Source organism: Henckelia pumila, chromosome 3, assembly GCF_033568475.1.
Source record: "Henckelia pumila isolate YLH828 chromosome 3, ASM3356847v2, whole genome shotgun sequence".
Classification (NCBI taxonomy): Eukaryota; Viridiplantae; Streptophyta; class Magnoliopsida; order Lamiales; family Gesneriaceae; genus Henckelia; species Henckelia pumila.
The window spans coordinates 138941728-138954088 of record NC_133122.1 but is presented as its reverse complement, the minus strand read 5'-3'; the positions used below and the strand labels follow the sequence as shown (position 1 = coordinate 138954088).

General features: G+C 36.0%; 1 protein-coding gene across 1 annotated transcript; it reads right to left on the bottom strand.

Annotated features, from left to right (window-relative positions):
* Positions 1-8405: 8405 nt before the first annotated feature.
* Positions 8406-12069, bottom strand: LOC140890619 (receptor-like protein 7). The gene has a single exon (XM_073298535.1). It carries the CDS (start codon positions 11869-11871, stop codon positions 8509-8511), a length of 3363 nt encoding a protein of 1120 aa, XP_073154636.1. The 5' UTR covers positions 11872-12069; the 3' UTR covers positions 8406-8508.
* Positions 12070-12361: the final 292 nt, after the last annotated feature.

Sequence of the window (12361 nt, the reverse complement as noted above, 5' to 3'; positions counted from 1 at the left end):
AGGTAATTGACTTAGTATTTTGATTTTGAGGAGTTCAGATTTCATGGAATATAAATAGAGGCAACTAGGAAATGATATGGAATTAACTATTGAATGTTATATTATTATGCTATTTAGAGATGATGACATGTAAATACTATTCGGGGAATTTCACTCCTCTAATAGGAGAATCTAAGTGTCTTAAGCCTAAACTAACCACAGAATTAGAATTCATATATTTTAAGCATATTCCTGACGTTAGGAGAATTTAAGTTGTGCATGACGTTTGACACTAAATTCACTTTTTGGGTTTCATGGATTTATAGCACTCGAGATTTAAGATTTTCAAGTGTTCGATAGTTGAAAGTGTAGTGGTAAATGGATAATTTGAAGAAAATTACGATGAATGGCAGATGTTTGACTCAACGATGTTTAACTTGTTATAGAAGACTAGTGTGTGGATAAGCTTTACAAGTTGAATTTATTGTGGTTGATATTGTAATCATATGCTTTAATAAGTAAATTTGGGAACAAAAGTTCGGCTCACGAATGTTGGAGGATTGATAAGTAGAGTGTATAAGCATATAAAATCGGTCAAGTTTTGGCATAGTGTGATTGTTGTGTTTAGGAAAAATGATTAGTAAAGTTAATATTTTGTTTATCAGAGTGCGCAGCAGAAGCATGACTTTTGGGATACTGAAACTTGGGAACTAGATGGGTGATCATGGATAGACTCACCAAGTCAGCTTATTTCTTGCCCGTGAGGACTACTTACTCGTTGACACAGTATGCAGAGCTTTATATCAAGGAGATTGTTAGACTGCATTGCATACAAGTGTCGATAGTATTAGATAGGGATCCGAGATTTACATCTGCTTTCTGAAAGAGTTTGAACACAGCATTGGGGACTAGATTATTATTCAGTACAACGTTCCATACCCAAACAGATGGTCAGTCTGAGAGAGTGATCCAGGTTCTTGAGGATCTACTGAGAGCTTGTGTCATCGACTTTCAGGGCTCTTGGGAGACTAGATTGTCGTTGGTGGAGTTTACCTATAACAACGGCTTTCAGGCATCTATAGGTATGGCTTCTTATGCAGCTCTCTATGGGAGGAGATGCAGATCTCCCGTGCATTGGAATGAGGTTGGCGAGAGGATTCTACTTGGTTCCGAGATTGTACAGCAGACTGCAGACATTGTGATTCAGATACGGAATCGTATGAGGACTGCTCAGAGTCGTCAGAAGAGTTATGCTGATACTCGACGACGGGATCTCGAATTTGCTGTTGGCGATCATGTGTTTCTGAAGATATCACCTATGAAAGGGGTGATGAGATTTGGTCGAAGAGGTAAGCTGAATCCGAGGTATATTGGGCCTTTTGAGATCTTGGAGAGAGTTGGCACGTTGGCCTACTGTTTGGCTTTGCCACCAGGACTTGCAGCAGTGCACAACGTCTTCCATGTATCCATGCTTCGGAGATACGTCTCGAATTCGGTGCATGTACTAGATTACGAGCCTTTGCGGTTAGAACCGGATCTAGTATTTGAGGAGAGGCCTGTTCAGATCTTAGCCAGGGAGGAGCGGAGACTGAGGACGCGGGTCATACCGATGGTCAAAGTCCAGTGGTTGAATCACTCCGAGGAGGAAGCCACTTGGGAGACCGAGGCAGACATGAGAACTCGCTACCCGGATTTATTCGAGTAAGTACTTTAATTTCGAGGACGAAATTCAATTTAAGGGGGGGAGAATTGTAACATCCGAAAATTTTAAAACGTAAATCCGCATGCATAATTAGGGGAAATTAATTTTTTAATTAAGGGTTAAATGTATTTATGTGATATTATGTGATTTATATGCATGATTTAATTTATTTTAGCATTTAACCCATAATTATGGAAATTCTAGATTTTTAAGGAATTTAATATTTTGATCGCGTAGACAGGACCGCGGACGAACGAGATACCAAAATTCTTAGCCAATAATATTTTAAGGTATTTTGTCAAGAAAATTTTAGTATTTACTTATATATTTATTTAAGAATTGATTTTTGGCCAAAATAAGTCATTTTAATGACTTTTATTGATCTTTAAAAATCCTTTAATATTATATTTCGGGATTTATTATTATATATCAGATTAGTAGGTATTTTTAAAAGTTTAAAATCTTATATTTATGTTATATTATCTACCTCATTAATTTATATTAGTTATTATCCTAAATTAATCCTAATTATCAAAATTTAAAAAACTAAAGCCTACCCTACCCTAAACTCAATCAGCCGACTCCATCCTTCTCTCCATTCTCTTCTTCATGTTTTCTTCAGATTTCACAATCGCCATAGCCGACCAAGCTTGATCTTCGTAGATTTTTGGTCCGTTCGTCGTCCCGGAGTCTCGTAAACGCATCAATCTCCATTCAAAGATTAAAAGGCATGTCTAAAACTTTTATTTGGCCACCATATAATCTATTACTCTTGCATGATGTATTTTATTTCAGATTTTTCATGGAAATTTCGAGTTTATGCTTGTATGCCTTGTATTGATGCATGTTCTTGCTTGATTGGTCATGACTCACGTTTTTGCCAAGCATGGTATGGTCCAGAGGCTGGGGCTCGGTCAATGGGTGTCCTAGGGTGCCTTAGGGTGGAGTGGTTTGAGTGGTTTGAGCCAAGGTTGGTCTAAACCGAAACAATATCTTCTGGTTGCATAGAAGGTTGCGGTTTGAGCGGTTTTGGAAGAATGGTTCGTGTGCACTGTATAGGGCGGGTTTGAGGGTGATTCCAATTGGGTTAGAACCCCAATACATAGAGGAAGTTATCTCAGGTATTTCTCTAGCCATTGATGGTCGGAGTTGGGCGTCCGAACGGCCGGAAGTCCGGCATCGCGCGCAGCGCGCGAGCAGAAATTAGGCAGATTTTGTTTTGGTTCGTTCTCCTTCGTTAGGACTCCGTTTGGGTTGGTTTTTAGCTTTCTGGAAATTTCTTGAAGTCTTCTAGGTGTAGGTGGTGGTGCTCTGGCCATTTGGTGGCCGGATTATGGCGGCTAATGCCTCTGAACAGAAGCTAGTCGCAGCCGAGAGTAAGGAACAAGAGGGAAACGGGTTTAGGGTTTTGGGCAGGTCCGGGTCGGTTCTTGGGGCCTGGATCGGGTCTGGTAATTTGTGGGTCGGTTTAGGTTGGTCCGGGTCCGGGTTAGGTGGGTCGGGCTCGAGTATTTTTAATTTTTAAGTGTTTAAGGTTTTAATTGGTTTTTTGGTCAATTAATTAGAAATAAAATTATTTGGGTTTCCAAATAATTTTATTTTGGGCTTTAAATAATTTATTTAAGATATCCCAATGATTTTTATGGGCTTGGGAGCCCATGGGAATTTTTGGGTCAGTCAGAGGATTTTTGGGCCAGTCTAGTGTCTTATTGGGTTTATTTAAGTTAATGAGCTTAAATATTTTGATTTAGGCCCAGTTAAGTTTAGTTAAGTTATTTGGGCTAAAATATGATAATTGGACTCTTATTTAAGTTTAATAGGCTTAGAGTGAGTGACCAGCAGTCTGGACCAACCCATGAAAAATAACTAAGTCCGGAATATATATTTAATTATTTTTATGCATGAAGTTTATATTTTAAGTATAAGTATATTTATTATGAAAAAATCAATTAAATTTATATTACGGACAAATTTTCAGTGCATGCATTCATGAAATTTTATATGATATGATTATGATTATGTATAAGTTGAGCAAAAAATATTTTCTTGATGGAAATTGAAGTAGTGTGACATAAGGGTGGTTATCCACCATATGATATATGATTTATGAGGTAGTTTACTACCATAGGAGGTGATTTATCACCGCCACGTACGTTGATTCATGAGACTGATCAGTCGGCACAGATAAGCGTCACACTTACGGATAGGACCATAGATTGTTTCAAAAATATCATGCTCAACTATGTTATGTATGATGAAGAAAGATGATGTTTATGCTTAAGATTTATGATTCAGCATTTATGTTATGAAAAATGTTTCCATGCATGCTCATGTATCATGTATTATTATGATTATGTGATGCATTATTTTAAACCTTGATATCCAAGTTTAGACATGTTGAGCCCCTAGGCTCACTACGCTTATATGATGCAGGTGAGTCAGATGATACTTAGGTAGCTTCTACCGGTAGTGAGGATGTATGAGCTCATGGAACAGTGGCCCCGTGACCGTTGCAGTTTTTAGATGATATTTTAAGATACATTTATTTTTATGACGTTGAGTTTTTAAAACAAGTTGCATATTTCTATTTTATTATTTTCTCATATGAGAGTTTCAAACATGTATTATTTACTATTTTTGTTTCATGCATGAAACCCTTTTTTAATTATTTATTTGTTTATTTTTATTTAAGTTACTACTAAGAAGTAGTATTTTATTTTAAATGTGATACATATATGTATGGGCATATATGTATTGTTATTATTTTAAAAAAAAAAATTTCGCATTTAAGTTTAAAGAGTCCTAGACATTTCAAATTGATTCCGCAATTTTATTATTTGAGTCATTAATCTTGCAAATGTCACATTCTGAGTTGACAATAAGCATACATGTGATCATCTGCTGGAGGCATCAATCAATACCATAAAATATCGAAATGGTCCACATGATGGATGAATTGGCCCACAAATATCACCCTGAATACGTTCAAGAAATATGGGTGATTCTGTTTGGATTTTAGCTGACGATGGTATTTTAATAAGTTTTCCAAGAGAACATGCTTTACATTGAAACTTATTATTCTGAAAGATCTTCTGGTCTTTCAATGGATGACCATGTGTATTTTCAATAATTTTTCACATCATTATTGAACCAGGATGTCCCAATCGATCATGCCAATTGGTTAATATTGAAGAATTATTAACCACCATATTTGATTCGATTGGCCTTATATGTGTAAAATGCAATCCAGTAGGGAGCATTGATAATTTTTCAACCACATATTTATTTCCTGATTTATATGTGGTAAGACACATATATTTCTGATTTCCATCAGTTATTGTCTCAGTATCATATTCATGAGAATATATGTCATTAAATCTCAACAAATTTTTTTTCGATTGTGGTGAATATAAAGCATCATTTATCAGAAATTTTTTACCATTTGGTAACAAAAATTGTGCTTTACCACAACCTTCAATCAAGTCTACAGAACCTGATATTGTATTCACCATTGTTTTTGTTGGTTTTATTTCCAAGAAATATCTTTCATCTCGCAGAATAGTGTGCGTTGTACCACTATCCGGTATGCAAATTCTATGATATTATTTTCATATTTGCTCATAGCATTTTCCATATCAAACTTCACAAAAATGCAATAAATAAAAATTAAGTACAATACAAATGTAAAATATAACATGCTTTATAATACAAGAATGAATGAAAAATACAAATTTGTTACAATCTAGTCCCACCAATCTTTTAATCAATGTCTTCGAAATCATTCAAAAAATCTGTGGCATTGAAACTAGTTGAACTAATTAAATGGTCACTATTTTCAACAAAATTGGTCTCTTTTTCTTTCCCTTTTATCGATTTTTATAGAGCTTACAAAGGTGCTCAGTGGCTCGACAAGTACGTGACCAATGTTCCGGAGTGCCACATCTATAACAAAAACTCTCAGTTCTTTTTGAGTGATTTTCATTTTCACTCATGTTTTCATGCTGCCTTTTTGGTGGGTGATTTGTGACGTTCTTTTGAGATGAGTTATTGAAGTAACTATCTCGATTATATCCACGGCCTCGACCACGACCGTGATCATTTCTACGTCCACGACCACGCCCACGTCCTCGTCCTTGTCCACAACCAAAATCTTGTTTATGCCTTTGATTTTGGTTTTTATTTTTCATTACGACATTTGCTTCAGGAAATGCCGTTGATCCAGTGGGTCGGGATTGATGATTTCTTATTAACAATTCGTTGTTCTTTTCCGCCACAAGAAGACATGCAATGAGTTCAGAATATCTCGTAAAACCACGCACTCTATACTGTTGCTGTAGAGTTGTATTTGATGCGTAAAAAGTGGAAAATGTTTTCTCAAGCATTTCCATCTCTGTGACTTCAAGTCCACATAATTTTAATTGCGAGACTATTCGATACATCGCAGAATTATAATCACTGAATTTTTTAAAGTCTTGGAATCTCAACGTATTCCATTCATCACGGACGGTCGAAAGTATCACTTCCCTTATAGCTCAAATCTTTCTTTCAACCATTTCCATAAAATCATTGGGTATTTTTTTTTTCTGTAAGATACTCATATTTCAACCCTTTATCAAGATGTCGGCGTAAGAAAATCATTGTCTTTGCTTTATCTTGTGAGGTTGATATATTAATTTCTTTGATGGTATCACTTAAACCCAAGGACTCAAGATGCATCTCTACATCGAGAGTCCATGACATATAATTCTTTCCAGTGATATCGAGCGCAAAGAATTCAATATTTGCCAAATTTGACATGGTGGTACTAGAAAAATAACAATGCATTTAATTAGTTAATTTTCATTAATATGACAATACAAAATAATGGATAAACGACGAGTACAAGTATGTTTAAAAATAGATAAAAAGTGTGCGGTGGATAATCGTCGGAAGTACAAGACTCGTGAACATGATGATCATAATCGTTATGAAAAATAGCCTTAGAAATGCCATAATCTTCATCTTCGAAAAAACGAGAAGAAATAATTTAGAAAACGAGTGAATTTTGGTGTGATTGAAAATGAGTTTGAGTGATCATATTTATAGGCAAAAAACTAGCCGTTTATGACCGTTTGTGACCGTTGGGGTAAGAAAAAATTGATTATGTGTTGAATAAAAATTTGTGATAATCATGAGATGCATATAATGATAATGATAATTAAATAATTATGTATATCATATCACATTATTATAAGGTCGGTGTCACAGGCAGCCTTTTATATAATATTATGAAATTATACAAATATAGTTAGTATAAAGTCAGGTATAGTATATCATATCACATTATTATAAGATAGGTGTCATAGACAGCTTTTTATATAATATTGTGAAATTATACAAATATAGTTAGTATAAAGTCAGGTATAGTATATCATATCACATTATTATAAGATCGGTGTCACAGACAGCCTTTTATATAATATTGTGAAATTATATAAATATAGTTAGTATAAATTCAGGTATAATATATCATATCACATTATTATAAGATCGGTGTCACATATAGCCTTTTATATAATATTGTGAAGTTATACAAATATAGTTAGTATATATACATAATAAAAATATATAAACAGTAAAAATGAATATTCTTACTTGTTGAATATTTTTGACTTCTTCTTGTATTTTGGAGCGTCGGAATTTATAGAGAACCTTCGAGCGATCGTGCTGATAACGTGTTGTGAAAAAGTAAAAATTTATGGTAAAAGTAAAAACTCCAAAACTCAAAATATATCAAACTCTACACTTCACAATATTTTTCTCTCTCAATTCAATTGTGTATTTCTTCACAAATGGAGAGACCTATTTATAGATCTCATTTGGAGATTAGTCCAAAAATTAATACATCATCATCTATATCATCACACACTAATTTTCAACATTTTACAACTCAATATTCAACATTCAACTCTAATATATATATTTATATATATATAAAATATTTTCAACAAAAATGACTTTTTCTTTTAAGTAAAAAATGAAAATGGCTTCTTTTCCTATCCTAAGTGATGACTGGTGACAGTGATGACTTTTTTAAAACATGTTTGATAACAAATTAAATTCTTTAGGTAACTAGCAAGTAGTAACACTTCTATTGAATTTAGTTTGATCACGTTGAAATTTTTTCCCACTAAAATTTTTAATAGAGTTCGAATCATTCAAGAGAAGGTTGAAAATTAATAAAATAATTTTTTTTCCCATAAATTTATTGTATTTTAATATGATAAATTACAATTTACAAATACCCAATATGTGCACTGGACTGAAGATTGTATAATTGAGCTCCGATTGATTCTTTTTGCTGCGCCTGAATTTACCATTAATTGGTACTTTGTATTCTCTCAAACTGAACGCTACCTGTTTCGGTTTCATTCTGTTTTTAAAACTCGGTGAAAATAATGCAGCATCCCATTGTGTATTGTATCTTTTTGATAATCTTTGGGCCCTATACCCTTTCTAGTTGTGATTATAATTTGTTTATGATGAAGAGTAGAATTGCCATTTTGGGCATACCATGATCTTTTTGAGTGCTGCGTTTTAACTGTTTTAGTGTGAGTTCCACCTGTTCGTACAATTTCCTCAACCAGTGTAGTAATGTCTATCGACGTTTGTTTATTTGGTGTTTCTTTTTTTCTTTTCCTTTTTTCTGGGTTCTATGATAAAAAATAATCTGTTCACGTGCCACTGAAAAGAATTTATTTTCATTATCCCTTATTCGAGGGCTATTGCATGCTTCATCTATAGAGTATCTGTACAAAGTAAAACATGGAAATTAACTAAGAAAAGATTCAAAATTTTCTACCATACATGAACAGCACAGAAGAAGAAGATGATGATGTAGAATAATAGGAGAATGTGGGTGGAAAGGAATGGCATGTACATTTCATACTGTGCACTGCTTTTGTAAGTTGAATGTCGAATTTGGTGCAAAATATGCAGTACCTTCCACGTGACAAGTCATCTTCCATGTCATCTTCATCTTCATCGTCATCGGAAGTCTCATCTTCGATGTCTTCTATAGCCTCAAATTTCCCGTCATACCTGACATAACTGAATGCATAACTTGGAAATATAAGCCCTATAAATTGGTCCACGTGCTCGTTGCATTGATCCCTCCATTGTTTGCAGAATGCAAGAGGTGCAATGACTAATGCTGCTCCAACCCCATATCCCAAACCAGTGAGTATAAATTGCCAATCAAATTCTATTAGAACTGAACTGCGTAATCCCTCCGCTGCTGGTGGAGGAACCTCACAGGTTATGTTCAGAGGGAACCCACATAGGCCTGTGTTTCCTATGTAGCTTGCTTCAGTAAATGTTTGTAATTGACGACCTGAGGGGATTCTTCCAAATAGCTTATTGTAGGACAGATTCAGGTATGAAAGGAATGTCAAACTTGCTAGCTCCTCTGGTATCATCCCTGTTAGCTGGTTACTTGAAAGGTCAAGTGATCCAAGACCTGTTAAGTTCCCAATCGATTTTGGAATTGTTCCTATGAGACTATTGTGCGATAAATTAAGAACGTAAAGTGAATTGAGTTGTCCTACTGCTTCAGGAATCTCCCCTTGAAAATTATTGACAGAGAAATCAATCGATGTGAAGATAGTCAAAATCTTGACAAGCTCCAACTCTAGTCCTTTGATGGTTACTGTCACTGTGTCCTGGTAATATAAATTGGCCAGTTCCAGATAGTTAAAGCTTATGTGGCCGGACCCATCACTTTCCTGTGTCATTCTTCTCCAACTTGAGAAGCAGGATGAATTCAGATACTCAACGAAGTTGTTAGAAGCTATATCTATGATTTGAAGATTTGGCCAGCTTTGGTTTACCTCAGGACATGTGATACCTCCATGAAATCTGTTGGAGCGCAAGACAAGAACACGCAAGCTAGATAATGTTTGTAGCATGCATGGGAACCCATCATAAATATTGTTGTTTCCAACATTCATGACTTCTAAAGATGCGCAATTGGCCAAGGATACTGGAATTTTCCCTTCCAAATTATTCCTGCTGAGGTCTAGAGTTTTCAGGCCACAACTGATAGAAAAACTATCAGGGATATCACCACTAATGTTGTTTCTACCAAGATTTAGTACTCCAAGACTGTTGTTATTTCTTAAGAGACAGGATGGTATACTACCACTCAATAAGTTGCCAGATAGGTCAAGAACTTGAAGGTTACTTGCACTACAAAGGGATGTAGGAACCGATCCGGTAATGCCATTGTTTGCCAAGGACAAAAAAGAAGCAAAGAGAGTGAAATTGCCAATATCATCTGGGATAGGTTCTTGAAAGTTATTAGTCGAGTAATCTACATATATAACTGATATTGGGGGAGTTGGAAACTCACCATGGAGTTGGTTTGAGTGCAAGTCTAGCATGTAAAGCGTACTCGGCATCTTGTATGGTATTTGTAGACCAACCAGAATATTGTAAGAAAGATTCAAATGCGTGAGTCGTCCATTTCCAATTTCCCAAATCCAACTAGGTATTTCTCCGCTAAGAAGATTATTTGATAGGTCCAAGAAAGTCAATTTTGTTTGGTTCCTCAGATCCGGAAAGTTTTTCAGCTTACAGGAGGCCAAATTTAACCTGGATAGACTTGAATTTGTGATTCTTGCTTCAACTGTCAAGTTGTTGTAACCAAGCTCAAGCCTTGCAAGATTGGGAAGCGTTTGAATCATTTCCAGCTGGACGGTGCCACTGAAGGAGTTGAAAGAAAGTGATAGCACATTAAGCATTTCAAGGTTAAAAAAGGACATGGGAATGGGACCTTCCAACGTATTACTGCTCAAATCTAGTGTATCGAGGTTGGAGGACTCCGCGGTGGAAAATTCTCGGACTTGATCACTAAATTGGTTGTTAGAGAGCTGAAGTTTCTGTAGTGAAGGGAGACTGAAGAGATACGAGGGAATGCTACCATTGAGTGAATTGAAACCCAAATTTATAAATGTCAGGTTCATGAGACCTTCAAAATGCCTAGAAGAAATCGATCCCATGAGTTTATTATAACTGAGGTCTATGTAATTAAGTTTCTTGGACATTCGGAATGATGGGATTGAACCAGTGAATGCATTAAACGAGAAATCCACATCAACCAGTTCTGTTAAGTTGGTTATTGTGGATGGAATGGGTCCAGTGAAATTGCAATGGGAGAGGACTATCATGGACAACATTCTGAGATTGCTAATGGAATCTGGTAATGAACCTGAGAAGTTAGTGGAGCCGAGAATTATAGTCCTAAAAGATCCAATCAGAGGAAACTGGGGTATGGTGCCCTTGAGTAATACATTGTTTGATAGATCAAGATTCTGCAGTGTGGATAACTGGAAGATCTTCTCTGGAAAGGAACCATGTAAAGAGCAAGAGCTGAGACTCAAGGTAGTCAAATTTGAGAAGTTTGTAAAAGAATCTGGAACTATTGATGACAGGTTATTTCTATCTAGGCGTAGAACTGAAAGAGAAGGAAGCTGTGAAAGAGAACCCAATGCACCTGATAGACCACAATTCCGCAAGCTTAAATTTCTTAAATTGGGTAAAGATGAAGATATAGTGCGGGGCCAATCGCTTGGAGAATCTGAAATTTTAACACCATCGAGATTGAGTTCCGAGAGGGAAGTGAGGTTTTGGACAAGCATCATGAAATTTGGATTCTCAAGTGTCAGGGGATTGAAACGGTCTGGAAAAATGGTGGAGAGGTCAAGACTGGCCAAGCTCCTTAATGTGGATAGTTCCATGGGAATTTGCCCAACAAAACCAGCATTTGACAGATTCAAGAATGCCAAATTCGTGAGATTCTGAAGTCCTTTTGGAATTTCACTATTGTTGAATCTGTTGAATGCCAAGTTTAGCCTTTGAAGATAGTTAAATCTGAAAAGACTCGAATCCTCCTCGATCCCACCTGAAATGGACTGGTTATGGAGATCTAAACTCACAACGTGTCCTATGCTATCACAAGCTACCCCATCCCATTTGCAGCAGTCTACATTCTGGTTCCAGTTCAGCGGCCTTCTTGAAATTCCGGAGCTGTAGACAAGGCTTCTGTTCAACTCCGACAACAGTAATCTTTCATCATTCAAACACTGACCAGAAACCGACAGAACTCGGAACAAGAACACCAACAGAACCCATGGAAGGAGTAGAATTCTCATCAGACCGAGTACTAAGGCACACCCTTAAGCCTATCAAGTAAACAGTATGTAAAATTGCTGCCCATCAACTTCAATTCTCTAATCCCAAGAAACAATTCGTTCACGGCTACAAAATACAGGAGACTCGAGGGGATTAAGGGATGCAGGAATCCACCAAGGGAATAAAGGAGAGAGAGTGGTCAGCAAAGAGCTGTCAAAGTAAACCACTGCGTGTTCTTTATTTTTTAATGTGTTTGCTTTCTTGTAATATATGAGTTTGGACAGATACTTTTCCACGCGTTTTTGGTCTCCCACTCTGTATTTTAGGGGCTGGATTGATTGACTTTGGCGGCACACTTATACGTGACACAGAATCAAGGCTTTTTTATTAAAATAATATAAAAATAAAAAATAAATATAAAATTATAGCATTTTGAAAAAGTTTATCATTCTATTGCAATCCGGGACTCACTGTCCCAGATTTGCCAGGCTTTCTGCCATATTGGCAGAA